The sequence below is a fragment of the Drosophila tropicalis genome, unplaced genomic scaffold, assembly GCF_018151085.1.
Source record: "Drosophila tropicalis isolate 14030-0801.00 unplaced genomic scaffold, ASM1815108v1 contig_867, whole genome shotgun sequence".
NCBI classification, from domain to species: Eukaryota; Metazoa; Arthropoda; class Insecta; order Diptera; family Drosophilidae; genus Drosophila; species Drosophila tropicalis.
The window spans coordinates 2,104,853-2,132,825 of NW_027173362.1; the positions used below are offsets into that span (position 1 = coordinate 2,104,853).

Consider the following 27,973-nt stretch of genomic DNA (forward strand, 5'->3'; position numbering starts at 1 on the left):
AATCAAAGTTAAACAATTGTACATCCAAATAAATGTAACGAATTTGATTAGGATCGGAAGAATGATATATTCTTATATAGCTTCCATGGAAACGAAAACAGTGACTTTTATCAATAACTTCGTTATATTCTTAGCTATTGTCATACAAGTTAATATTTGTTAGTTTAATGTGCATACCTCTTAATGACTGTGCCGATTTTGATCAAAATCGGATAACTATATGATATAGCTGTCATACAAACAGAAAAGATGATTTGGCATGCTGTATGCTCCGCATTGCTCCAGCCTAAGCTTGGATGAATATAAGATTAACAAAAAAACATGCAAGGGTATACAAACTTCGGTGTCGAAGTTAGGCCCGGCACTCTGGTTTTCTTTTCGTTTTTTGCGAGTTGTATATACGCACACACACACACACACACATTTTTGTGTAGAAACATTGCCTACTTTTAAGCGTAACTGTGTGAAACAGATACAGATGCAATATCAATCCTAAAGGAATGTCAAAGATTACAAATCGAACAAGTAAAGGCAGGTGACCTAATTAATCAGTTTGCTAAGTTCACTTTAGGATGTAGACATACATATGTTTGTTTTGATTTGATTAGAAAATAAGGAGACGAAACAAAGTCAGTTCCATGCATTCTGTTTTGTCTACTTTTTATTTACCATTTTTCTGCATACTTAAACTTGGATAAAAAACGCAAAGAAAAAAACGAAACTTTATCGGGCTGGCAAATTTCGTAACTAGTTTGAAATCTTATGGAGGAATGGGAGCGTAAAGCACTTCATATGAAGTGAGTGAGTGAGTGGGTCAGCAAGTGAGTGCGTCACAGGGAAAAAAGGAAAGAGAGAGAGAGAGAGAGAGAGAGAAAGAGGCAGAGAAAATGGTGTCGTTGACAGTGGGCGGATGAGGTGTCTCCCTGGCACAAAAGTATTTTGTATGAGGCATTGTCACGCATAATTAAAATTAAATGCGCTTTTGGGAATAATTCAAATGAATAAACGAGCGTGGCCAACAAAACACACACATGTGTGTGTGTTAGTGTGTGTGTGTGTGTAAGTGTGTGCCGCATACACAAAATGAGTTTTGTCTCGCCACTCCAAGAGCCTTAGACAACAACAAAGTTTGCCGTTTTTCTTTTCCTTTTTTTTTTTTTTTGGTGTTTGTTTTTTGTTTCAAGTAGTAGTGCCAGAAGAAGAAGAGTTCATTTATTATGCGACTGATGGGCATTAATTTTGCAGGACATTTAGCGAGAAAGAGAGCGAGAGAGCAAAAAAAAAAAGCCAGCTAGGGAGAGACTTCATGCGTTGGATAGGACATTTTGCTTTTAAAACTCGTCAAGGACATGAAAATATGTTGAAGGAAACCAAAATTGACAAGCAGAATGGTGAGAGAGGCTGAGGGGCTCACCCCCATTCATTATGGAAATCTCTTGCTCCTTAAGCGAACCTTCGTAACTTACCCACATTTCTTAACTCCTTCTATAATTCCTTTCATTTCTAATTGCTTGAAATAGTTGAGCAAGTTTTTGACGGCATTTGGCATATATACATATATATTCCTTTTTTTTTTTTTTGTTATCCTTTTTGGCAGTGGGGAATAAGGAGGGTGCTAAGCAATTTATGCCCAGGCACGAACTTGTCAAAATTTTTTTAATTAAACGCCCGAATGGGCCAAGTCTTTCTCCCTTAAGGCGGACAGGTCAAAGGTCTGTCAGAAGGTTGGGAAAATTTCGAAATTGAATCGAGAAACACGCAGTAAAAACTTGAGATGAAATTCAAAGACAAATAAGTGACACAAGAAATGAAGCTTAATAGACTTTTCTTTTATAAATCAGGGTATTAATAATTCGATGTCCCGCACTTTACATGAATCTCTCCATGTAACATGAGCCAATTTTTTTATTTTTGTCTAGAATTTGTGTTCCCTTTCAGCTCTTTGACATTTTTAATGAAACGAACTGTGAAATTTCGTTTATACAAACACAGTAAAAAGGAAAAATTATGCTTCACTTTATTCAATATTTAATTGGCAATTTCCAGCAGTAACTGTGGGAAAGAGAGCGCGAGAGAAAGAGCAACTCGATGCAGAAAGAGATAGAAGCTGAGCTAAAAGTATGCAATGAATATTTTATTTGCTGTTTTTATGCATTTGCCATTGCCATTTTTGCTCTTTTGTCGACATTTTTATGAGTAGCTCCAACTCGAATTTCCTTGTTTTTCGTTTTTTGGCTTTTGTTTTTGTCGTTTTCAACTTTTTACCAATTGCAATTCAAGTGCATCATAAATTTTAAATTAGATGCACTAAAAACTTGAAATGCTGCTCACTTTGGAGTCTCTGCTCAACTGTTTATTTAGCAACAAGAAATGTGAGTATAATAACTTTTTTGCCAGCTTATAAAATGCAAAAATTTTTGCATTTTCTATATGTTTTTTGTTTGGCCAGAAGTTGAAAGTCGACAAAAATGGTCTTAAGCTTAAACCACAAAATCAGTTTGAAAGAATTTCTCAAGAAGGGGTTCTCTTCTTTATTATTATTATTTTTTGTTGTTTTTGGTCTTTTTTTTTTTTTTTTTTGGCAACAATGTTTTTGCTACCTCAAATTATGGGCAAGCATATTGCAACATTCTTGTAGTAGGACAACAATAAAATTCAACTTTATTACCAACAGGAAAAGAAATGTGCCGAAAAAACGAGCGAATAAAGCGATGCGGAGGGCATGGAAAGGGGGGAAACAAGGGTTACTGGAGAGAGGGACGAGAAAAGTAAGCAAGTTGGGGAGGCGGGAGTTTGGTTAAATGTTTACGACCAAAAAGTTGTTGCCAGATTTTGGTTTAAAAGCGAAACAACAAACTGTAGAAGTAATAGTACATAAGCAACGTTGCCAATTTCCCGAATATTGCAACAATTTTCGAAAATAAAACCATTTACCACCTGTCTTTAAGTTCAGACGAAAAAATTCCAAAAAGTTGCGTTCTTTCATTAATCACTGTGTTTCATCATGCAAATCCTATGCGTAAGAATGCTGTGAGAATCCAGTGAGGTAACATCAAACTAGGATAAAATGAAATAAGTAAGTCGTCTCGCCGACTTAGGTATACCATATACCAGTAAAAGTAATATTTCAAATTTATATGAACAAATGCATACACGTAATTTTAACAAATTCTGTTCACATGCTTTTTACAAGCATATTTTAGTATCTCGCTCTCTCAAGCATATGAGCACGCTAGCGCCCCCACAAACCAACGACCAACTCCGGCCTATAGAAAAGTGTTTTTGTGCATATTTTAGCTATTTATTGTCCGATTTGGATAAAATTTGGTACATTGCTGAATATTAGTATTAAATTTTAAGGGTGCCAAATTTGACTGCAAAAGGTAGAACATTACGGGAGATAGTCGAGTTTTTTCAAATTTCAGGTGCAGAAAGGGGCGTGTCAAAAATTTGAAATAAACTCAATCACTTTACATACTACACGATCTTATATACCCAATTTGGTAGCTCTATCTCTTATAGTCTCTGAGATCTAGGTGTTCATACGGACGGACAGACGGACATGGCTAAATCGACTCGACTGTTAATACTGATCAGGAATAAATATACTTTATTGGACCGGAAAAGCTTCCTTCTGCCTGTTACATACATTTTGGCGACTTTATGGGGTATGGCATACAAATTTTAGCCGCTTTTCTAATATCTTATAACTTTAGCCTGGCGAAAAATCATAAAAAATTCACTACACATGATACATATTTATTAATGTGTACATTAGAGGAAAGGTCCTGTCCCTGTCCTTATACCCTTAGATATTCATTTTAATCAAAAGTGCAGAACACTACTATTTGGAACCTTAAAGATAATTTAATGAATTTTTAAAAGATTCTTTAAGGATTTCTAAAGGACTCTTCAATGATGTAATGATTTATCAATGATTCTTTAATGATTTCTTAATGATTTACTAATTCTTCGATGATTTATTAATGATTCATCAATGATTCAATATTTCCTTTGTAATTAGTCGTATTAACAATTCATCAATGTATTCATAAAAAATTCCCAGGTGATTTACTTGTGCTTTACTTTAATGATTCATTACTTATTCACTTGTAATTCATCAGTGATTTATTTATGATTTTTTATTCATGAATAATACCTTGTATCATTAATGATTCATTATTGACTCATTCATGATTCGAAAATGATTTTTGAATGATTCGTAAAGACTTCATTAATGATTCCTTAATGATTTATTTATGCTTCTTGCCTCTCGTTTTCTTTGCGTTGCTTTCGCAAGGGGATAAAAGAAGTGCAAAATCTTCAGAAAAACTTAAAAAAAAGTTAATTAGTTTAATTGAATGAACAACTAAAAATAGAATAACTATAACCATGCCCCTGAAAGGCTTTAAAGGAGGCAGTAATACCTTCCGCTTGTCTAACCGTATTTGAAACAGTCAAACCAAAGGGTAAAACTATCGCCAACTCAGTTCTGTGTGCTCAGTGCTCTATGGATGGGTATTGTTGGGTTCTATCTCGATGTTTGCACAACATTTTCGACGCGTCGCCTGCCAAGTGTCCTTCCTCGATTTCTCCGAAATGCGGTGCTACGTTGCATTGCACTGCCATGGAATGAGTTGTCATAAATCTGTTGAGCGTAGAACCACTGCCGCAGTTGTTAGTGATTGCACATTGGATCCAACATTGCCGCCATCAAAATGGCCAAACACCAAAAGTGGCCACATTAGTGCCATAAGCCATGTGCCATAGAATACACACAGATACACACACTCACATATATATTTATGGGATAAACAAACATCTGCACATCTGTGTACACACATGTGTTGGTATGTGCAGCGCGTTAACGCGTTGAAAGCTGCGCTTAGAGGCAAATGGCCGCGCGCGCTTCTATCCATTCCATTCCACGGCTATGCCATCCCATGCCAGACTCTCTCCCTGTCCTGTCCTGTCCTATGCATTTCTCGGTTGCCATTTCAATTTTATTCCATGTTTGACAAAAGTTTCGTGCCCATCGTGTCGATTAATATGGATATGTATGCCACACGCACGCACACACACACACACACACAAATGCACCCACACACAGTCGCGTATGAGTTTGAATGTTGCAACTGTCGCATATGTCATTTGCTATAGGCCGAGGCAACAGCAACAGCATCAGCAACAATACAACATCCGGCCGACGGAACTTTTCATCTACCAACAACCACCAACTCCCTATCATAAGCATAGAAAGGTTTTTGTGCCAATTGCGCTGATTCCCTACACACACACCCTTACCCACCCACATATGAAGTTCTTTTCATTCTTTTGTGAAAACGCCGGGAATATGGGGGAAATTGAAAATGTTCCAACTTGCTGACATTTTGACTGATATGTGAAATGAAACTCTGTTACCTGCATATTATTCTCGTTAAATGTTTTTTCTTCCATTTTCAAACAAGTGGGCAAATTCTTCAGCGTAACAAACAGTAAACATATAAATTCTTAGTTTGTATTTATTTATAAACAAGCTTTGCTGCGGTATTTAACAATTAAACAATTATTTTAGGACCTAAACATTCGTTATATTCATAAAGCCAAGGTCTGTGAAATACTAGGAAAAGGAAGAAATGGAATTGGCATAAAATATATTTTTAAAGACAACATTTTTTGATGTTTTGTGAGCGTTATGTAAATGCCTGTTTGATCGGATTTTCTATCTATTTAATTTTTTTACGTTTTTCAAAGTAAGTAAAAATAGCTCTACGTATATTTGCCGTTTTTCAACACTAAATCCGATATAAAGGACTTTTGAAACGGCTTTTGAATGTGAATATTTCAATTTTTTACATTCTTACACTTTCAGAGTATAGGAAGTATAGATTCTGGAGAGAAATCCTTGCTGTGTTTCATGTTTACTCTCTTTTTGATTGAAACAATGTTTTCTTTAATGAAAATTCATTTCATTTTTAATATTGTTAACTTTTCGGTTATGATGAGATACCGAAAAATACGCTAAAATAAACATAAAACTGACATTTTGCAGACCTGCAAAAAGAGGCACCCAAAAATGCACAGTTTATGTCTAGTTGTATGTATAAATCAGGATGAACGGGGGATGCAGTCCTATATATGTATGTATGTGTATGTATATACATATGTATATGTATCTACCTCATTCAATACAGTCTTGCTGTTTTCCCACTTTTCGTCCGGGCTCTGTGTACCGGCTTATGCATTATTCATATGGCAAAAATCATTGAAGTATAATTAATTTATGTCAGCACAGATGAAAGTAATACACAGGCTGACGCAGATGTATATCACTAGTAGAATGAGCTCGAGAGGAGAGGTGAGGAGGGGTCTATATACATATATAGGCAGAATTTTAATAATTCATATAGTTTTTGCATTAGGGCCATCAATGTATTAAGAGCAGCTACTGCCTATGTTTTTGGGTTGTTTCGGTTGTTCTTTTTGACCGACTACTGCCTAATGACTTAATTAGCCTAATAATGAACTAGTCTGCCATATTTGTATTTTACCCCCAATGGCATTATCATCTTTATGTCACTAAACATCTGCACTACAGTTTCGCTACAAATTATTCTCAAAGAAGGGAAACAAACAAACAAACCAAAAAAAAGACGCATGGAATAGGAAAGAGTAGAAGAACCACTGAAACCATTTCCGTTTAATGGACTTAATGTGTGGGACGACTCTCCATCCATTCAACCAAACTAACCGTCTATCCCCCCTCTGGTTTTTTCTTTCTCACTTTCTCTTTCACTTGCCCAAGTATGCTGTATGTGTTATGAGATATTTTTTGCGGCTTGATAATTGTCAGTGGAGGTTGTCGTAAAAATGTTTTAACCGTGTCTCTACCCATAAATCATAATTAAGCCTAAGATGTATGTGTGTGCGTGGGTGTATGTGTGTGTGGTGTACACTAATTAATGTGTCTGTGCCTTTGTATGTAAAAGTGCTCTTTTTTACTTATGAACTCATTTGGGGCTAATCATCAAAAGCCTCTAGTGCCGACTATCGAAATACTATACCTAGACAAAAAGTCTACATATATTGTAGCATACATTAAGGAGTATTCAGCAATTCAATGTGACTCTGACAAGAAAATTTCATAGCAATTAGTTCTGCTAGTCATCTGTCTAGCAGAATGTAGACAAATGTAAAGTGCATTACCAAAACTTATATGCTATAGCATACTTCAAGGGAGCATTTAGTTATAACTGAGTCCAAGAATATTGATCGTAACAACACTTTTTTTATTTCGAATGATTTCACTTTCAATTGTACTCACCTTTTCTCTTAGCATATCTCTTATACGCCCAGCTTGATTTTTTGAACGATGCAACTCCAATTGTAGTTCCAAACAGCGTTCTTGCCAATTGACCTAGAAGGAAGGGAAGAACGCATTATTTGAATTTAAAGATTTGGAAATCTTATCAAAAACTTACCTCCGGCAAGGATTGACCATAATTATTCAACTGATGGACATCCAAATGTTCGGTCAATGAAGAGAAATGCGGCCATGGGGCATCTGGAGCATCCAGTGCAGCCAAAATCGGATTCACAGTGGATAGAGGAGGGGGAGGCATTGGCTGAGGCAACGCCTGCTCCTTGACAGGCTTGGCTGGTATGGGTGGTGGGCGTGGCACGCGTCGAGGCATTAGCCGTGGACTATTTGGCGTTGAGGCGGCCACAAGGCGAGCCTCATGCAACTGAGCTGCACGAGTCAAAGGCATTTGTCCACTAAATGAGATGGCACGTTTGGTTAATAGCGGTGAGGCGTGTAGGGATTGTGAGCCCGAACCGGAACCGGAACCAGATCCAGAACCGGAACGACTTGACCTGCCTGGCAAGTGGATAGGCAACGATGGTGGCTGCTGTTGCATTTGCAATTGCATTTGATGCTGCTGCAGCTGCATCTGCTGCTGCTGATGCTGATGATAAAAATGTCCTGGCTGTTGGGCCGCCGGAAAAGTATGCAAATAATTTCCACCATCTTGTGGTCTAAGGAAATAATTGTGCGTGTGTGTATAGTAAAGAGTCTGTGTGGCCGCCACGCCCAATGACGTTGCCGATGATGATGATGCCGCTGCTGCTGCTGCTGCTGATGAGGATGTTGGCGCCGAGGGCGTGGCACGGCCAGACGTTGATGCCGATGCGCTGGCCGATTGTGATGGAGATGAGGAGGCCGAACGGCGATGCTGCTGCTGCTGCTCCGCCAGCTGAAGGTTTGTGAGCGTATCGAAGATTTGCGATAGACGACCCAAAGGCACTTCGTCAGACATTTAAACGCTACCTAGTAAACGATAAAATTGTTGCTGTAGATTGATCAAATAAATAACTAGATCTAAAATCTAGATGGTATAGATTATTCCAAGCCATTTTCAAATATTAAAACAAAAGGCAATTGTGATGGATGTGCTATAAATTTTGTACTATGTAATTTTTAAGATATTTAATAATTTTTTTGAGGTGATTGATTGCAAAGAATAGCTATGCTTTTTCAATTCCAGCCAAACAAACGTCTAAATAGACCGCGTGGTGCTTCTTCAGTTCCTGCTGCTGCACCACCACCACCACTGGCATCGACATTAGTTTGATTCGTTCCCAGAGCAGCGGGAACAGTCGTTGCATTGGTATTCATGGACATCGGAGTCAATGGGCCAGCTGGTATGGTAGCAGCGGCTAATGCCAAAGTGTCCTCCGATGGGCGGGCAGCGATCGATGAATTCTCTGTACTTTGGCGACGTCCGGGCAGAAATCGACGTGTCGTCGTCTCTATGGGAGTCACACTAAGTCCAGGAGCAGTTGCGGCAGCCGCTAAAGCATTAGATCCGTCAACCAGTCCCCCTACCAAATCATTCTCATTCTCAATGGCAGGACTCTTATCCTTCCGTTTGTTTTTGCTTGAGCTACGGTTTTTCTTGCCATTTGGATTCGACATAGCTCTATTGTTTATATCGCAATGGAGTTTCAGGATGAAAAAGGATGGTTTTGTAATACTTTTTTGTTAAAATTTTCCTGTGCTTTCTTTTTTTTTTTTTTTTTTTTACTTACATTTTATTTTATTTCTATTGATAAAATGTGTATGATGTGTAGACCAAAATGTGACTGAACGAAAGCCTATATGGACTAGACGACTATGGAAATGAGATATCAATGCTTACTAAGATGAAGAAAATTTTTTGTTTGAAAATCATTGTAAAATTTAATTGGCTTATGTGGTTTTATTTCCTCGCTTACAGTGAATTTTGCACCTAAAACCTAAACGTAACTTGCCTTCAATTGGTTTATTGGTCATGTAAGTACGTGCCCAAAACAACAAAAACACAGACACATTGTAAGGCAAAAAGATGGAGCAAAGCGTACCGAAATGTAATGAAATCAATGCCAACTGACCAGCAGTTGGCAGCACAGCACTGAAGGACCACAGAAACAACACCAGCACCAGCAGCGACAGGATTGGATACTATAAAGATAGCCTTTTTCAGCTAGCTGCTTGCTGGCCAACAGGTGCGCGAATCTGGGGCGTCAATTGCCATTACGTGTGTGCAATGTTTAATGAACTTCAACTGTCTGGATGACTGACTGACTGACATGACTCTATCTCTCTCTTTCTCCTCTCTCTCTCGCTCTATGTGTGTTTAACCAGTAGAAACAGGCAACGGCAATGGCAAAACCAAAGCCAAAGTTGAGAGGTAAAATTGAATATGCCACTAAATTATAGACAGACACAAAACTTGACAATTTCCAAAGCGAAGATGAATGAATAGATGGAATGTAAGGCTGTAGGCAGGCAGGCGAGCAGGCTCTTTCATCTTTTGTGGTTTCGTCTGGACTAGTTCCCCCGCTTTCTTCTATTTCTCCGTTTCTTTATGGTTGGTTTTTCCCAAGTTGGTTACAAGATAACTGTTCCACTAAGAGAAACAATAATTTGCTTAAGAAATTAACTAAAGTTGAAACAACTTTAAAATTGCGATGATGACCTCCAAGTACAATGAAATAAAATGAAAATTTGTAGCTAAATCTTTCCGCTAAATATAAAAGCTAGAGTGGTGACCCCGACGCCAATAAGCAGTGAAACTACTTTACACGACAGTAGTTTCACTGAAAATATGAAATCCATCAAAAAATTTCTTTGAGTGTAAAAGAATTCCGATGCATTTTGCCAAGTGACTTTACTAAGAGAATTTTTGTGGCCAACTCCTGGACCTCTGGCACTTACTTACTCAAACTCCTGCATTTTAGCTGAAGCTCTAGCTCTTGGCCTCTTTCCCTCTGTGACTCTCTTTACGTATGCGGTTGCAAGTCGTCAACTCTCTGGGTATTCATAAGAATTATATTCAAATTTTCTACTGATTACAACAAGGACAAATTGCTGCAGTTTGAAAGAGGTCATTGAGTGCTCTGTCTATATTTTCCTGTATCCATTCCCTGCCCCTTGCCACAAACTTCACTCTCAATCACATTCCTTTCCAAATGCGTGCACGAATGTTTGTAGGTGTGTGTGTGTGTTGGTCAGTGTGAGTGTGCACTTTATTTTTCAAATTTTGATTTAATTTAAAGCGATTGAAAATTCAAATTCAATTTAACTTGCCGGAGACATTTGAAAATTTCAACATTTTCAAGTGCACTTGATGGAATTTTGCAAACATTGGACCTATGACTGAAATTTGTCAACAGTGCAAACATACATATGTCACACATTTGTTTTGGCTTTTTTTATGAAAGGTTTAATGAACTCTTTCATTTTGTTAGGAATATTTTATGTGGCTTTACCTTAAATTACAAAAAGGGAAAATTCGCAAAAAGCAAATTATAAGCCGCTTAGTGCCCACGTATATATGTATGTATGTAAGTAACTACAAACTAAGAGAAATACACAGAGCCTCAACTCCCCTATGACTAAAAAACAAAAACAAGGATAAGTGCAACAGAGAACTAGACAAAGGGAAAGGGCAGAGTTCCTCTATTCGTAGGTTAGACTTCATTGTCTTCTACATATTTGCTCTTAACTTTGGTTTTTCTCCATTACCCACACATGCATGCCCGCACACAGATAGTTACACGGCGGGTACAGACAGACAAAACTAAATATAAGAATATGGTGTTTGTTGGTTAGTTCCTTCCAACATGTACTTGGTATGTTGCTTCAATGAAGTGTAGAAGCAAATTTGAAACCCCGAGACGACAGTTAAGCTGCTGCCATTTCCTTCTTCTTCTCTCGGTTTAGAGCTTTGGCAAATATTAGACAATGTATTTATGTATTATCAACTAGAAAGTCTTCACATACTCCACAAAACTCTATCCCCGTGTGTGTGTGTGTGTGTCCGGCTAAGCCAACAACACAACACACACAGTATTTGTTGCACAATAGTAGTTAGAGCTACTACAACAACTGCTGACCCTACTATAGTGGAAACAAACGAGAGGAGCAGCAGATTCTCAGTGCGTTAGGGTCTAAGTGCAACGCATTTGCTTTTGTCCATTTACTTCAAAAGGGATATTACTTTTCTCCTTGGATTTACACGAAACAAGTTAGCAAAACTAGTTAACAAGATGGGCTTATATTTGAGATGAGATTAAAAGTTTAAAACTTTCGAGTTGTATTTGTAACCTTTAGGGTTTATTCCAAAACTCATTCATCTTTCCACGATAATTGTTAACATAACGTTCATATGCATATACGTATGTATCTATGTAGTCCTAATCCAATTTATCCCAAACAGAACTGCATTGACACATGCTTTTAATAAAGTTTCTTGTTTGAGAGTTTCTATTGACCGGTTTTGTCATCACGTTAGTCAATTTTTATCATATTAAAAGCAAACATTTTGCAAGTTGTAAAATTAATTTGACATAAAATTCCAGACACACTCACTCACACACACACACGGGCACAGGCACATGCACACAGACATACCATACATTTAAAAACAATTTAAGAAGAACAACAACAACATAGACACACACATACATACATACATACATACATCCACACCTTGCATCATGAGGACATCAACGACTAAAAACCAACTGACTACTGCCACCCAGCAGACCGACCCTAGTTTCGTGGCACTTGAAAAATTTAATAAACGTTGCAGCATCGTTCGCATGCCAATAATTTTTACAACAACTTCCCGCCCCCCGCCTCAGGTTCACCCTCTTGGTTGCTTACCCATCTCAATCTCTCCTATATCCTCTTTCCCTTAGTCAGCGATATATGTATGTACATCCGTTCTCCCTCTTGCTCGCTTCCCTTTGCTCTCTCTCTCTGCATTTTCCCCATCTACTCATGTAATGCGTCGTCAATTTGAAAAACATTGTCAATGCATATTTTGAGAGTATGTACTGGGTGTGGGTGGGTGACTGTGTGTGTGTGTGTGTTGGTGAGGGACAACTACTAAGCGTCATATTAACAACATTGTAACATGCACATGAACCGAGCGAAAAGAGCAAAAAGCACAGAACGGGAGACATAGACACAGAGCACAACTGTACTTATTACACACATACACTTAGATGTGGTAGTAATAGTAGTAACTAGCACATGAATGCAACTGGGATATCATTGAGGTGGGGGGCCGCAACTTTCTGTTTCGCAGACCTCCAGAGAACAACATCGGGGTCACCATCAATGAATCGACAACAAAATCCACAAAGAACCTTGAATACAGACATCGGGAATCCCAACGGAGAATAAATAAAGATCGTAGAATCGGTATAAGGAAAAAGAGCAACCAATCATTGACCATAGATCCAAAAATTCATTTTCCAGGCTATTAAAACCATATTAAATGTACCTTCAGAGAGAGAGATACTATATAAAAGTTCATAACATTGTTATAATATTATGGTTAAATGATATAATTAAGACCCAATGACACGATTTCTTATTTCTTTTTCAAGCTTACATTAAGCCATACTAAATGTATCTCTAGTCTCGACTACGTCTATGCGAAAAGCTTTTATAAATCCGTAATATACAAATACATACATATATGTATATATGTAATACATTGTAGTGTGTGTGTGCTTCCCTTTGTTAGGAAGCGTTCGCTTTCTTTCTTTCTTCCTTTCCTTTCTTTTCTTTGCTTTTTGTTACCAACTATTTTTCACTCAATTCCAACGAAAAATTTATAATAAATGCTCGCGCACATGTGATGTCGCGCATTTTAATTGGTCTTTGCCACAATAACTCCGAAACGCAGAGAATGCGGCAAAATAGTAGTGTATGAGGGGAAGGGGGAAAAGCCAACGACGACATCGATGACATGGGGGTTATGGGGATGAGAAGGCGGAACAACAGTGCCCTGGGTGTTGGTGTGGGTGTGGGTGTGGGTGCGAGTGCGTCTTCTGACTCTCTGTGTGTGTGTGTGCTGTCTGGTGCTGGGTTCTGTGCGGTTTTCAGTTGTAAAACGGTTGTCATTGTTGTTGTTCGAGCAGTAGCAGCAGTTGTTATCGTTGTTGTTGTTGTTGCTGTTTTTTTTTTGCTTTTTATACATGCACATACTATATATACACAGATATATAAATATATAAACATATAGATATAGATATAGATACATGGCTAGTTGGTAAGCACTTCTGCTTTAAGGAGCCCAGCTCCATGACCTACGTGACAGCCAAAGAAATAGTGAGACAGAGGCTAACGACTGACTACCAAATAAACTTTCGAGCTGATCAAGTGAATATATGTACATATGTACGTATATATTTGTTGGTTAAAATGTTACATATAGAATGAGTGCTTTATGATTTTGAATAGCTTGCTGCATAATGCATGCCAATTGCATCGATTCTTATCAAATTCATTTTAGGTTATTTGGTTTTGGAATACAATAAACGAAGGTGCAATAAATATCATTAAATATAGATTCACATACATTTACAAAGACTATTTACACACATTATTCAATATAAGAAAAGATAAACAATGATTGCAGTTTTAATGCTTAAGATATTCAAGAATATCCAGAATCATTTGTTTTTTATATATCTTTAGTTTATAAATACATATGCATATGTAGATTATAAGCTACTCCGACCAAAAAAAGCACATATATTCTATATCACATGGCTCCCATTGACCTTTGACGCGATTGCTTTCAAACTAAATATTTGTCATTATAATTTAGCTGTTAATGACTATCCTAAATTTCATAAATATCGGAGGACTGTAGCTAGGACTATCGACTTTTTATATGAAATGTTTTTTTTTCAATTTGACGCCTGTATCAAAAAAACTTGCAAGAGAATACAAACTTCGACATAGACAAAGTTTTATAATTTAATTTTAGTGCCTATTTTTATGCCGATTTTATTGTTGAAATGTTTATAAAACTTAAATGCTTATCTAACAGTCCTTACAATAGTAAAACAGAGGTCCCGGCCACGCCGACGTTTGTATACCCTTGTTAATTGTATTGTTACCCTTTCCTAACTAGCCTGTGTAAAAAAAAACCGTTTTAAACATCTAATGAAAGATGCTATTTTATCGTATGTTTATATGGCTGCTATATAATATAGTTACAGTTAAAAGTAACGAATGTATTGCGTCCGATAGTTCCTATAGGATACAGTCGCCCGGACTTGGTCAAATTTGGAAGTATTAATAATTTATATGACAATAGCATAAAAATCAATTAACAATAAATTATGGAGTACATGTACATATATACTTTAAATGCTCGGAAATGCTTTCTTCTATGCGATGCCCACATCAAAGTGTTAATTTTAAATGAGTTTTTGGGATATTCAGATTAATTTCCATGTAATTTCCTCTTTCGCCTCTCGTGACATTTACATAGCAAGATCTCAGCAAGCATTTGTTAATTGACTTTTGTCAAATTTTGACAGCAATTGTTACTAAGTGAGATATGTACATATATCCCCGGAGGATGTTTTTTTTTTAATGATTTTAAAGCTTAAAATAAAGTGTCACAACGTCAAAGAAATTTGAGGATCTCGAGAACATTTGTAAATTCCAAGAAAGCATTCATCCATCTGAAGTAATCGAATGGTTTATTCTTGCTCAGATAAATCTGTCGTTCATCTGTGGCTTCTCGCTTATTAATCTGATTTGCATACGAAGATAATTATCTTTTGTCGTGCTGCTGTCTATCTTTCGATCGCTTTTCTTTCTTTTTTTTAGTTACTGACTTTTTGCAATTGCATTTATAGCCTAGCAGCAGTAGTTGAACATTCACTTTAATTGGCTTTAATTAAATGCAAGTCGTAAAGTCAAATGTGCTTCTACTTTCCTATCTCTCTTTTTCCTTCCCACTGTCTTTGGCAAAGGCCTCTTCTTACAATTTAATTAAAGCGAATTGCGAATCATAAATATTGTAATACCCTGGCACAGTGTTCAGTGCACTATAGTGACTTGTCGACTGTATGTACATATGTGCATATGTCTGTGTAGGACCAAACGAGTATGTGTAAAATGTACTTTCATCTAGGTCACACTCAGGTGAGGTGTGTGTGATGGATTTGGATTTGGATACGGATCTATGTCATAGATTTTAATCGGGTTCTGCAATTGCAATTGTCTAGATGCCTAGATTTTCTTACTCTTTTGTGTATGTGTGTGTGTGTCTGCGTTTTCTATTTTGTCGTCACTTTAAGCTGGTCTTTGGTAAACTGGTCTAAAACGAAGGTCATCATTGGCAATGGTTTTGTCCAGTTGCGCTACACTTTTGATAAAAGGTTACTTCACTTTTACGTAGACATTTCAGACATATTATGAGACAAAAAGAGTAAAGTTAGGTTAGGGTAGAGAAACTTCGAACTTGTGGCAAAATAAATTCAATTCTACTGTTGTTTTTGTTGTGTTTCTCGCCTGGGTTTTTATCTTCTTGTCTGGGGCCCCTCTCTTAATTAGCTACTTTATTTTTTGCCTTCGTTTTTGTTTTTTGACACATTGTTATACCATACACCCATAGGGTGAAATGGTATATTAAAGTCGCCAAAATGTATGTAACAGGCAGAAGGAAGCTTCTCCGACCCTATAAAGTATATATATTCTTGATCAGGATGAACAGCCGAGTCGATCTAGCCATGTCCGTCTGTCCGTCCGTCCGTCCGTCCGTCCGTCCGTCCGTCCGTCCGTATGAACACGCAGATCTCGGAGACTATAAGAGCTAGAGCCACCAAATTTGGTATGTATACTCGTGTATTATGCACGCGTACAGAGTTAATTGGAATTTCGGCCACGCCCCCTTACGCCCCCAGGAATCACATAAAACTATTTTTCTTAAAAAGTATAACAGCTAGAGACATCAAATTTATTTTGTATACCCGTTTAGTTAGCGCGCAAAAACTGATTGTTCAAACTTTTTGCCACGCCCCCTTACGCCCCCAGGAATCACATAAAACTGTTTTTCTTAAAAAGTATAACAGCTAGAGACATCAAATTTGGTATGCAGATTAGCTTGATAGACGCGCAGGTATTGGCTATTTAAAAATTTTGCCACGCCCACTTCCGCCCCCGCAAATTAAACAAAACTGATTTTCTCAAAAACTAACAAAGCTAAAGTCACCAAATTTAGTATGTACACTGGCTTAGTATGCGCGCAGGGTACATCTATTTTCATATTTTGCCACGCCCACTTCCGCCTCCATATTTAAGAAAAAACCGATTTTCTCCTGTAGATTTTTGACTATCGCATTCAAATTCGGCAGACTAATTATTCTTATCTATTTCTACAAAACTACCGAATTTTATTGAAATCGGACTAGAAACATGCAAAATATGCGTATGAACGTATTTTACAAAGCAGTCCACAAGGCCAGAATTGGCCGTTGGCTAGTGGCGGCGCTAGAGTGCTCGTATGTTCGTAGAGTGAGCGAGATAGCACATACTATGAAACATGTAAAAACAATTTAATAGACATACATTTGGTTTTCGAAATTTGAAATATTTGTTTCGCCTGGTGTATGGTATACCCAAGTCGACGAGTCGACTTACTTGCTTAATTTTTTGCTGTTGTTGTTGTCGTTTTTAGCTCGATGTTTACTTGTTTGTTGTTTTGTCTTCTGTTGTGGTCTCATTAGATGGCGTTGCTTCTGGTTGACGGAGTTTTGCACGGAGAGCGGGTGGACGGTCAACCAGTTTTATCAAATGGTATGAATATAAAAAGTTTTAAACTTGATTTCAGCTTTTGTATCATCATTTTTTGGCGCTCGCCAAAAGCTAAATTTTTCAACTTGGCATTTAGTTTTTTTCGTTTTTGCAGCGGTTGTTATTATTAGTAAGTATAAGTAGTACAATTGGATCGTATTGATATGTAAAAGTATTACCAACAAAGGAAAAACTTAAAAAAGTTTAAAAAAAGACAGTTAGACGAATTTGCGTATTCCCAGTTTCTTTTCAGATCTGAAACGATATCACTTGATCGATCCGCTCGACTTTCAATGAAACGATTCTAAAGTTTGACTCATTCGCAGCTGAGATAATGGGTGGGGAGAATTGTATGTTCATAGAACAAATGGAATGCAAGGGTATTTATAATAGAACTTTTCAAAACTCAGTGTTGTAATGCAATTCAATTTATGTTTGTAACTCTAGCATTTACGATTCTGATATTGAATTGCAAATAATTTTTCAGTTTGTTTTCGTTATTTCTTTATTATTAGTTTTGATACGCTTTGACTTTAGTTGAAATGCATTTCTCTAAAGTTCTCGAGGATGGCACTGATTCACTAGAAGTTGAAATCAACATTTCTTATAGAACTTTGGACTATCAATTGATATCTGTGTGTCATGAAGTCAAGTTATCTTTAATAAAAATGCAACAATAATAAATAAATGTGATTTCTGCAAATTCCAAAAAAAGACAAAGAAATTGATTCGACGATCGAAATACCATAAAACTTTGTTTAACATATGAATCAATGTTTGGAAATGAACTCTTTGATCAACAGGATCAGGCAATATAATGAGTTAAAGGAATGCTTGTCTAATAGAAGTTTGTGTTAAAAGCGTTTTTACTTTCTTATATACCCTGCAATCATTTGGTTACAGGGTATGCAGAATGGAATTACACTCAGGCTCCAAGCTCGAGGCGGGCAATGTGAAGTTTTATCATTAATAATGCATAATATATGTATATAAACACACACACACAAACACGCATACTCACACATGCATACATATGTATGTATGTACATACATATATGAAGAAGATGAATAACAACAAAAACAATCTATACAACAATGGCAAATAACAGCAATAATAACAATAGCAACAACAACAACAACAACTACAACTACAACTGTGCAAACTGTAAAAAGTCAATGGACTGCAATAACAACAAAAACAGCAACAACAACCACAATCTCAGTCGACGTCGCTGCAAGAGAGCACCAGAGACAGAGAGAGAGAGAGAGAGCAGCCCCCAACTACAGCTGTTAAATGGTTAACAGACAAATGTTAAACCCCCACAGCTGTTTACCAGAATATTGCTCCACATTGATTCATCCATACATACACTCATAAATACATACATATGTATGTATTTACGTATAAGAAATTGTAAGTTCTTAAAACAATTGCCATAAGCAGGGCAAGGAATTGTAGAGAAATAACGGTACAAGCAAACACTATGCAAATACTTGATTTATTTACATATGTTAAGTGAGCCGAAAATGTTATTTCATTTCTTTTTAACAACCAAAATAATCTCATGGCAAAATGATAAATTTACCATATACATATGTATGTATGTATCTATATATGTTTTTATGCATATATGTACATATAGGATACCAAATCCAATAAGAGTATACATACTTAGCTATTCAAAGGGGGGCAATCAATCGATAGTTAAACTTTTACTTTTAACTCTATTCATTTCGATTGTCCTGTTCCTTAACGTTTAGATTTGATGCAACTAACATTAGAGGTAGGTTTACTATAACCTAAAAGTCACATACTTTCCTTTTCTGTTCCTGCGTTTTTATGACCTTCAAATATCACCTAGAACTACCTAAATATTTAAAGTGTCTTCTTTTCCACACTTTTTTTCCCGTTCAGCTTTCATAGAAACAGAGTGTATCTCAAAGTCTATAAAATAGAAATTCATGGTTTTCTCCATGCCAAAAACATTTAAATGAATTCTCAAGTGGAGTATACAATTGACGCCATCGATTAAACAAGAAAGATGGTGAACAAGCTGACGCGGGGTGTTCGGAACACTTTGCCGGCTAAGAGATTTTCTTTTGGCCCCCTCTATCCTATCTTAATTGCCGGCAAAAAGCACGAGACGGCACCGCTGCCATACATACAATCACGGAGAGCAATGGCCAAGAAGTGGGAGGAGGAACTAGTCGTGCCATGGCGATGTATGACGATGGCAACGACCCTGACCTTGTTTTTTCGTCTTCTTCTTCTTTTTTGGCTATAGCAAGGATGAAGAGAATTATATTGTGAAAAAAACTAATTACAGTGCCAGAATAAAAGAAAAGAAAACAAAATGTTTATGGCCAAATCGAATTGAAATAAGAAATAATGTGCATAAAGTTTACTTTAAGTGATGTCATAATGATTGCCTGATCTTTAGAATTTTCGCTAGACTTAACGATACACTAAAATGAATTCCCATACTATTTCTGAGTGCTATGTAAAAACTACAAACATTTTCCCACCCACATCTGGGATGAGTGGGTGGTTTGGTTGGGTAGAGGGTTTGAAACTACAAACAAATGTAGAGCAAACATAAATCCTGCTTCAGAGCTTTTATCATCAAAAAGACAAGAAGACATGTGAAACAAAAGGGAAATGCTCATTAAACGAGAAATGACAGAAGGAAAAAAACAACAATAAACAAAATAAAAGCCAACTTTATCACACCGAAGTTTGTATGCTCTTCACAACAATTTGGTATATTTTTAGATGCCAGGAAAAGACCATCAAGTTATACTTTTTTTTCAATATCTGAAATATGTATTTCGATCCACAACAAGGGACTCGAGAGACTTAACAGAACAGGAAATTGATTAATTTACCTACCAACCTATTGTAGGGTATACAAGTTGAAGGAAAAGCCAACATATTGCTAGCCAGCAAGAAAACAAGGCCGAAGTGCAGAAAATGTCAGCGTTGACAAGAAAATGCACTTGGCTATGGCAAAAGGATATACTCATACACTTGACACACACACATATGCATGTACACACATACACACTCGTTTATAAATATATCTGTATGTATATAGAACTCAAGCCATTAGCATATGGCTTGAAATATGAAGGGAAAAGGAGTAGAGAATGGAAAATGGAAGGGAACTACAGTGGAAGACAGCGAGAAGACAGGAAGGAAAGACAGCTAAAGTAGATTGGGGGTCGTTTCACAAGTGTTTTTTGCCCCCGCACAACAACACAACAACACAACAGCACAACAAACACAGAAGCATACAACCAACACAACAGAAAGGGTGCAAAAAGGCTCGTAAAGGAGTTCAAAGTTCAAAAAGGCTCAAAATACTGGGCCATAATGTCACATACGGCAACAATTAATGAACTCTAGCAATTAATTTTTGGCCTAATGATCTATATCATCTTCTCTGTTATGTTAGATCAAAGAGGTATATGTTTACCCTTTCTTGTCAAATGCCAACTGTTAAGACTAGAAGCTAAAGTTAGTCTCAATAAACAACTAATAATTCATGCAAAAAGTAATCTTGGAAGATAATATACGACAGATCTTTTCTTCTCCGGTCGAGGTAAACAATGTCTGGAGTATCTGGAAGTAATTTATCCTATTGGCGAGGGTAAAACTAACGTTGTCTTTCAAACTTGTCTTCCACTCTGCTTTCAAAAGTATCACCTCATACACCATGGCCACAATTATCTGAATGATATATAAAATGATGATGAATGGAGTTAAACATTTGCACACTTTTTCATTTTTCATTTAGACCAATAATCACAACACTAAACCGACACCATAACTAACATGCATTTGAGAAGTTTTCCCAGACACACAGCTCCAACTTCAGCTCCATACATTTAGCTTGATTTGGGTGTTCTTTTTTTTTTTTTTTTTTTTGTTTTGGCCGTAAATTCTCATTTACGGACTCCTGGCCAATGCCAAAGTCAAGTCCCGACTAACCCCTGCTTGGAAGCAGTCGCCAACATCGCCGCCCGCACAGTTTGAAGCGTTGTGGGTCCTTCTGTCTGTTTGTCTCTCTGTCTGTTTGTCTCTCCGTCTGTCTGTCTGTCTGTCCGTCTGTGCATAGTCCTACCGTGTTACCAGACTTCCCCGTATTCCCGTGTTGTTATATAGCCAGTCATTTAATCAATTATGCAAAAAACGATGTCGACGTCGACAGCGACGATGTATCGTAAAATGTTTCCTACGGTTACGGCATTTCTACTTGGTATATGTATTTTTTTTTTTTTTTTTGTTTTGCCGGAATCTCCTTCTTTTGCTTTTCGTGTTTGTGCTTTGGTGGTGGCAATGGCACGTTTACCTTTTCTTGTATAAATAATTAATTAAATGTACAACAGTTTTTGGGGTAAAAACTGGCTACAAAACACACACACACACAAACACACGTTTAGAAAGGATTCGGAATAACTTGTCTTGGGCTGTTAACAAACCACTTCGATTACGAGTATGCCAATTCAAATGTTAAACCAAATTTGTTTCAGATTTCTTTCTAATTATTCATCAGAATTTATGTAGCGTACATCTTACCCATAATCGATTGGATCTATTTGCATTTAGCTAATACGTAACACTAGGTCCTAAAGCGCTGTGTGAATTATTAAAAGCGGATTTATTTTACGGCCCGGAAAAATGGCGGCTAATAACAAAGTTATTAAGTTGAAACCAATTTAAAGATTGTTGTTGCTTGAGTTTTCATTGAACTGTTATAAGCTTAGCTGTCACACCGGGCGTATACGTTATTATTCGCAAAGTGAGGGAGCAAAGCTAATGAATGTAAGAATTCGTAATGCTGCTCTCCCGCTCTTTCAGACAAGCACATGTGCACTCTGTCGCCGCCACAGACCTGCGACCAATTCCGCCGTACTGGCAGGTGAAAAAACTTTCATTTAAATTTGGTATGTGGATAGATATGTATGTATTAGTCAATATATTGTCTCCCGTAGTCGCATTTTTCGAATTATGTGGGCGGTAGGGGGCGTGACAAAACTTTTGAAGAAAATGTGCGTGACAGGCGTTTAAAATATCAGATATCAGACACATCTAGATCGACTTGAGTACTCTAAGCTTTTGTCTTGGCGATTTTAATATAATATATGAAAACCCCATGCCAATAAGATGAGGATGGGACTTTTGGGGTCGTCCAAATCTACAAATGAAATATTTAGGAGAGCTGTGAAGTATTTAAGACTCTTCTCGCTTTCGATTCTGAATGATTTTGTAGAATTTCAGACCTGTTCTCACTTTTGGTTCCGAATACAAAACGTTTGCCTTCCAAAAAGCATTCAATATGTTTATACCCTTGCAAAAAGGGTATATTAATTTTGGTCAGAAGTGTGCAACGCATAGAACGAAGCATCTCCGACCATACAAAGTATATATATTCTTGATCAGCACGACGAGACGAGTTCAACTAGCCATGTCCGTCCGTCCGTCCGTCTGGATCAACGCAAACTCCTCCTAGACCGTAAGAGCTACAGAGCTGAAATTTTGCACGTAGGCTTGTATATACTGCAGGCGTTGTATATCTCGGATCGGACCACTATATCATATAGCTCCCATACAAACCCCAAAGTCACGAACAGTGACTTTTCTCAATAACTTCGTTATTTTCTATGCTATTATCGTGAAACTTAGTATTAGAGAGTTTACTACGCCTATAAGCGACTATGCCAAATTTGATCAAGATCAGGTGACTATATCATACAGCTCCCATACAAACGGCCAAGTCACGAACAGTGACTTTCTCAATAACTTCGTTATTTTCTGAGCTATTGTCGTGAAACTTAATATTAGAGAGTTTACTACGCCTATAAGCGACTATGCCAAATTTGATCAAGATCAGGTGACTATTTCATATAGCTCCCATAGGAACGATTGATCGAAAACAGTGACTTTTGTAAATAACTTCGTTACTTTTAACGCGATTGCTTTTAAATTAAACATTTCTTAATTTAATATATATGTTAATGACTGTGCCGAATTTGATAAAGATCGGGTGACTATATCATATAGCTCCCATAGGAACGATCGGTGGAAAACAGTGACTTTGATCAATATCTTCGTTATTTCCTATGATTGTAGGCCTTTCTTTCTCAAGCTTAAGCCTTTTTAGATAAAACGTTCTTCCACATTGATGGCTAATAGGTAATGGTAGAGTTACCAAAAAAGTTGCAAGGGTATACAAACTTTGACGCGGTCGAAGTTAGCCCCGGCCCTCTGGTTTTTATTTGCTTTTGTTGTAGGGTTTAGCCACTTCGTCAAAGCGTCCTACTTGTTCTTTTTTTCTCCTTTTTCTTATGGTTAACCTGATTACCTTCAATTGATGGGCGTTTTCCATAGTTCAACATAAATTCGGCGCATTGGAGAGGAAGTGAAGTGGTAGTGGGATGGCGAATATGGAGGTGGGGGTGCTCCAAATGCAACTGCCTTTAAGTGGTTCTTTAAGCGACGCAGCTTGTCCAAAAAAAAAAAATTGGCCAACTGAAGGCAACATCACGTAGCATTTTTTGTTAGACAAAAAATAGAAAAAACACACACACACACCCAAATTGCCAGCGGACTGCGTTCTTGAACACCGGCACCTCCTCCACCCGCACCACCTTCAATAGAGACACAGGCGTTGTCATTCTTCTAGCTATTTTTGGTCTGATTGCAAGCGAGTTGGTGGTTCTGTTGGTAGTTGGTGGTGGTGGGCGTCGTTGGCCAAAATCTAGGCGACGCCTTTGCCATGTTGAGAACCAAACCGAAATTGCAAAAACCCAAAAGAAATACAAAAGGAAGAACATGAAGAAAAAAATGGAAGAGAACGAATCTAATCTATGACAATTGCATATGGCAGACAGGCGAGCAAACTTGGTCAAGTCTAAAAACAACAACAAGCCAATTGATGGGTGGGTGGATTCCATTCTTCTTCATCTACTGCTCTTCTCCTGCGTTGAGTATAACGAAAAGTGCACTTGACATGTTTTTATTAAAGTTCCCCCTCCCCATTTGCCTGCCCTAGTCACTGTTTTCCGGTTGCACCACAGAAACAAAAATACAATTTTTGTATCTCCCCTTCTCCCTCTGTCTCTCTCTCTCGCTCACTCACTATTCTTTTTTGTTTTTTGAAGTTATGTTTATGTTGTGTGCGTGTTTAGTTCATGGAATTGCTATTTGAGGTTTTGTTTTTGCATTTTCTAGTACCAGATGATGCCTCCGGCTTGAAGTCCAATGAACGAAATTTTGATTTTGTGCCAAATTTTGAACAAATCTCTAGATTTTCGCAATTATTATGAAATAATTTTGATATTCGATCTTTATTGGGTTTGGTAGAACAACAAGCAAATGCCTTCCCCAAAAGGATTACAAACTCAAGAGAAGAGTAGGTCAAGCCGGGTCGAATCGAATCGCTTAAGCTCTTAACCAAATCCACTGAGAAATCGCAAAATCAATTATTTGCAAGGGACAACAGCAAAAGTGTTGAAATACAACCAAACGAATTAACACCAAAGGAAAAAGAAAAAAAGGATAATGCCAACAATTTCCCAAGGCAAAACAAATGCCCAAAACGGAGGTGAATTATAAAATTGACATAGTCACGTATCCAATGTTTGCAATCATTCCGTAGGGAGAAACATCGAGAGGGAGAGAAACGAAATGGTAAATGCACTTTGATGGCCGAAAAAACTTACATCACTTATGTACATAGATACATACATCAAAATGTACTCAAATCTCAGTGATTTTACATCACTTATGTACATAGATACATACATCAAAATGTACTCAAATCTCAGTGATTTTATATATAAATTTTTGATAACTTACCTATAAATTATCGCACAGCACGTGAAACTCGTGTAAGTCTGCAAGAAATCAAAGTAAAATATTTAACTTTAATAATTTTATCAATGAATTTTTTTGTATTCTTATTATTCTTTCGTTGAGATTTTTGTGTGGTAGCTTAAAAAACAAAGACATTAGGTCTAAACAAATAAGAATGTCACCGAGCAGCACAAATTAACATAAATTCCGATTTCATTCCTCTTTTTTTATTTTTGTGTGTGTGTTTTGAAGCACAAACAAAATGCAGGAAACTAGAAAACTACCAACTCGCCAAAAGTCGAAGAAGGTTGAGGGAAGTCGGTGTGTGAGTGGTTGAGTGGGTGGATGGGCGGCTAAGGAACTATGTGAAGGTAGGTGTCATACTATAGAGAGCTTGTTGCAAAAAAGTTCAACGACAGCAGACGACGATGTCGACAACGATGAGGACGAAGACGAGCATGAAAAGGATAAGGATGAGAATGGAAACGAGGGAAAGTTAAGAGCCAAGGGTGCGCACATTGGTTTGCTGTCTAAGGGCTGTTGCCGCACACACACACACACACACACATAGAGAGAGCCTCGAGTTTCCCTATGTCTATGGGCCTCTGCTGCTGCTGCTCCTCCAGTTAGTCTCCCATTGGTTTGGTTTGCTTTGGTCTGGCCTAGCCTGGTCTGGTCTGGTTTGGTTTGTGTCGTTTTGCTCAACTATTCCCACAAGAAAAATCAATGGAATTGTTTGGTATATTGCGCTATGTTGCTATATACATATACATACTTACATATATACATATGTACGTATTCAACGTACTCCCCGTTTGTATGGAATCCTTCGTTTTGTAGCTTTTCTTTTTTTTTTCCCCATTTTTGTTGTCTTTTTATTTCTTTTCTCTTGATTTGTTGTTTTTATTTTCTTTCGGGTTGTTGTTTTTTTTTTTTTTTTTTGGCCAAATTAGGCGACGACATCCATCGACGACAAATGTTTCTCGCACAGTCAGCAGAGGTTTTTCATCTTTTTTTCTTGTTAGGAGTCTGGAGTCTCGAGTTTCCTTTTCCTCTGCTGCTGCTGCTGCTGCTTCTTCTTCTTCTCGACTAATGTTGTTGACTCGAGTGACATACTTATTGATGGCCAACTCTATGGATGTGTGTGTGTGTGTGCGTGTATGAGTTTGGGGAGAGCAAAGTCAATGGAAGAAGGTATGCAGCTCGGAGGGCGTTGAGTTCAGCTGTGAGCATAAGCAACAAAGCAGAGGGCAGAGCTCTGCGACATGAAACAGCTGTTCAATAACGAATCATATGTCCTTGTGTGCGTGTGTGTGTTAAAAATTTGATAAGCTATAGATCCTACATCTATGCAGATATTACTATATTCTATTGTAAAATACCTTTACCGATTAAATATCATCAGGAAATCTTATGTAATGACATGGTTTAGTTTGTTACCTTTGCGTGTATTAACCGTTTTAACGGTTACCTTATGATGTTGCAATCAAAGTTATTACGATTTATTGAACTTGATTAATTTCCTACTTTTAACCACATTTATATTTAAGCGAAATGAATTTGTATAGGTTTTAACGGTTACCACACAAATGAAATGTCGAAAATAATAACGGTTGATTCGGTTTCGATTACAAGTGTTTAACTCACCTTTACAGCGGCTCCAGCTGCTGCTGCTGCTTCTGCTGCTGCTTTTTACCATTACATGACGAAATTGCAAACAAACAAAATTGCTGCAGAGGCGGCACACCTACATCACACACACACACACACACACAGGAACACGAACACGAGAAATACAACAACAACAGAATGTAAGCACTATAAACGGCCGCATGGGAATTTCATTTCAGTTCTTGTTGTTATTGTTGTTTGTTTTTTTTTTTTGCATTCGCATTTATCAAACAGCCGCTGCCGCTGTCGCCGTCGGCGTTGACGTCACTGTCACTGGCTCAGCCGACGTTACCAACACGTGAGAGCAAGCGAGCAAGCGACTGCGCATAGGCAAAACAAAAAAATAAAAAAAAAAAACTTTTTTGCTGCTGCTGCTTTTGTTGGGTTTTACGGTTTTTCTTGTTGTTGCAGGTCAAAAACAGTTAAGAACTTTCTTGTAATCTTTTTGGTGGATTTTCTTTTGTTATAACAATATGTATGTAATTTGATGATTAGTATTTTATTATTTTTATTTGTCTGAGCGTTGAGCTGTTTAACGAAAATTTGGCAATTCTTTTCTTATTGTTTGGCTAACAGCTGTCGCTTTGGGGCTGCTGCGACTGCGACTGTGGCAGCAAAGCCGCTCCTTTTGGTGCACTTGTTGTTGTTGCATCAATTAACACGCGACAATAAAAACCAAACAAAAAACAAAAACAATAGGCAAAATTATAAGATATTTGTTAATTTTCCTGTTGGACGCCTATGTCAACATAAATTGTCCTGGTTACACTTTTGTATATGTAATTAATTTTTTAACGAGGAACTTATGTTGCATGTTCTTGCAGCGTTGATGGTTTTTTGCTTTTTTCTTTTACTTGTTTTTACGAAAATAAATGAGGAAAAACAACCGCGAATACACGCCCGCTCACCCAGAAAACAAACACAACACTGAAAACGCGGCAGGTGGAACACACACACCCGCACGAGTGACAAGCAGAGAGAGAGAGAGAGAGTCCCCTCAACATGGGCAAAACTAAACAAAACCGACAAGTGAAAATAATTTTTAAAAATTAACAGTCAACAAAAACAATAACTATTTTGAACTGCAAAAGACACTCTCTTGGGCAGTGCTGCCAACATTTCGTTGCATCAAAACGCTAAATCAGCCTTTGAAAAAAGCTAAAAATAGCTAGAAATGTTTCTTCGTAGCGTTGTCCGTGCCGATTCCGATCAAATTCGCAAGGTTTAATTTAAAGTTATTAAGTTCCTCGGAGAGGCTTTTCACGATCGTTTTTGAGTCGCCTGCCTCG

At 37.4% G+C, this 27,973-nt stretch overlaps 1 protein-coding gene and 1 long non-coding RNA gene across 8 annotated transcripts in view; both read right to left on the reverse strand.

Moving 5' to 3' along the window:
* Positions 1-27,571, reverse strand: part of LOC137583721 (uncharacterized protein CG43867) — a 110,073-nt gene extending 82,502 nt beyond the window's left edge. For 3 of the 7 annotated variants that reach the window (XM_068298830.1, XM_068298826.1, XM_068298825.1), the window contains exons 1-4: positions 26,661-27,571; positions 25,017-25,054; positions 7,482-8,329; positions 7,325-7,417 (exon numbers count right to left, since the gene is read on the reverse strand). In XM_068298830.1, the coding sequence (XP_068154931.1) occupies positions 7,325-7,417; positions 7,482-8,318 (930 nt within the window). In that variant the 5' untranslated portion in view covers positions 8,319-8,329; positions 25,017-25,054; positions 26,661-27,571. The remainder of the gene's footprint in view (positions 1-7,324; positions 7,418-7,481; positions 8,330-25,016; positions 25,055-26,660) is intronic. The other 4 variants (XM_068298831.1, XM_068298828.1, XM_068298827.1 and 1 more) reach the window with 3 other exon arrangements.
* On the reverse strand, positions 8,441-9,145 carry LOC137583594 (uncharacterized). Its single transcript, XR_011033424.1, has 2 exons — positions 9,091-9,145; positions 8,441-8,981 (listed from the first exon to the last, which is right to left on the reverse strand). It is a non-coding gene; the product is annotated as an uncharacterized lncRNA (long non-coding RNA).
* Positions 27,572-27,973: the final 402 nt, after the last annotated feature.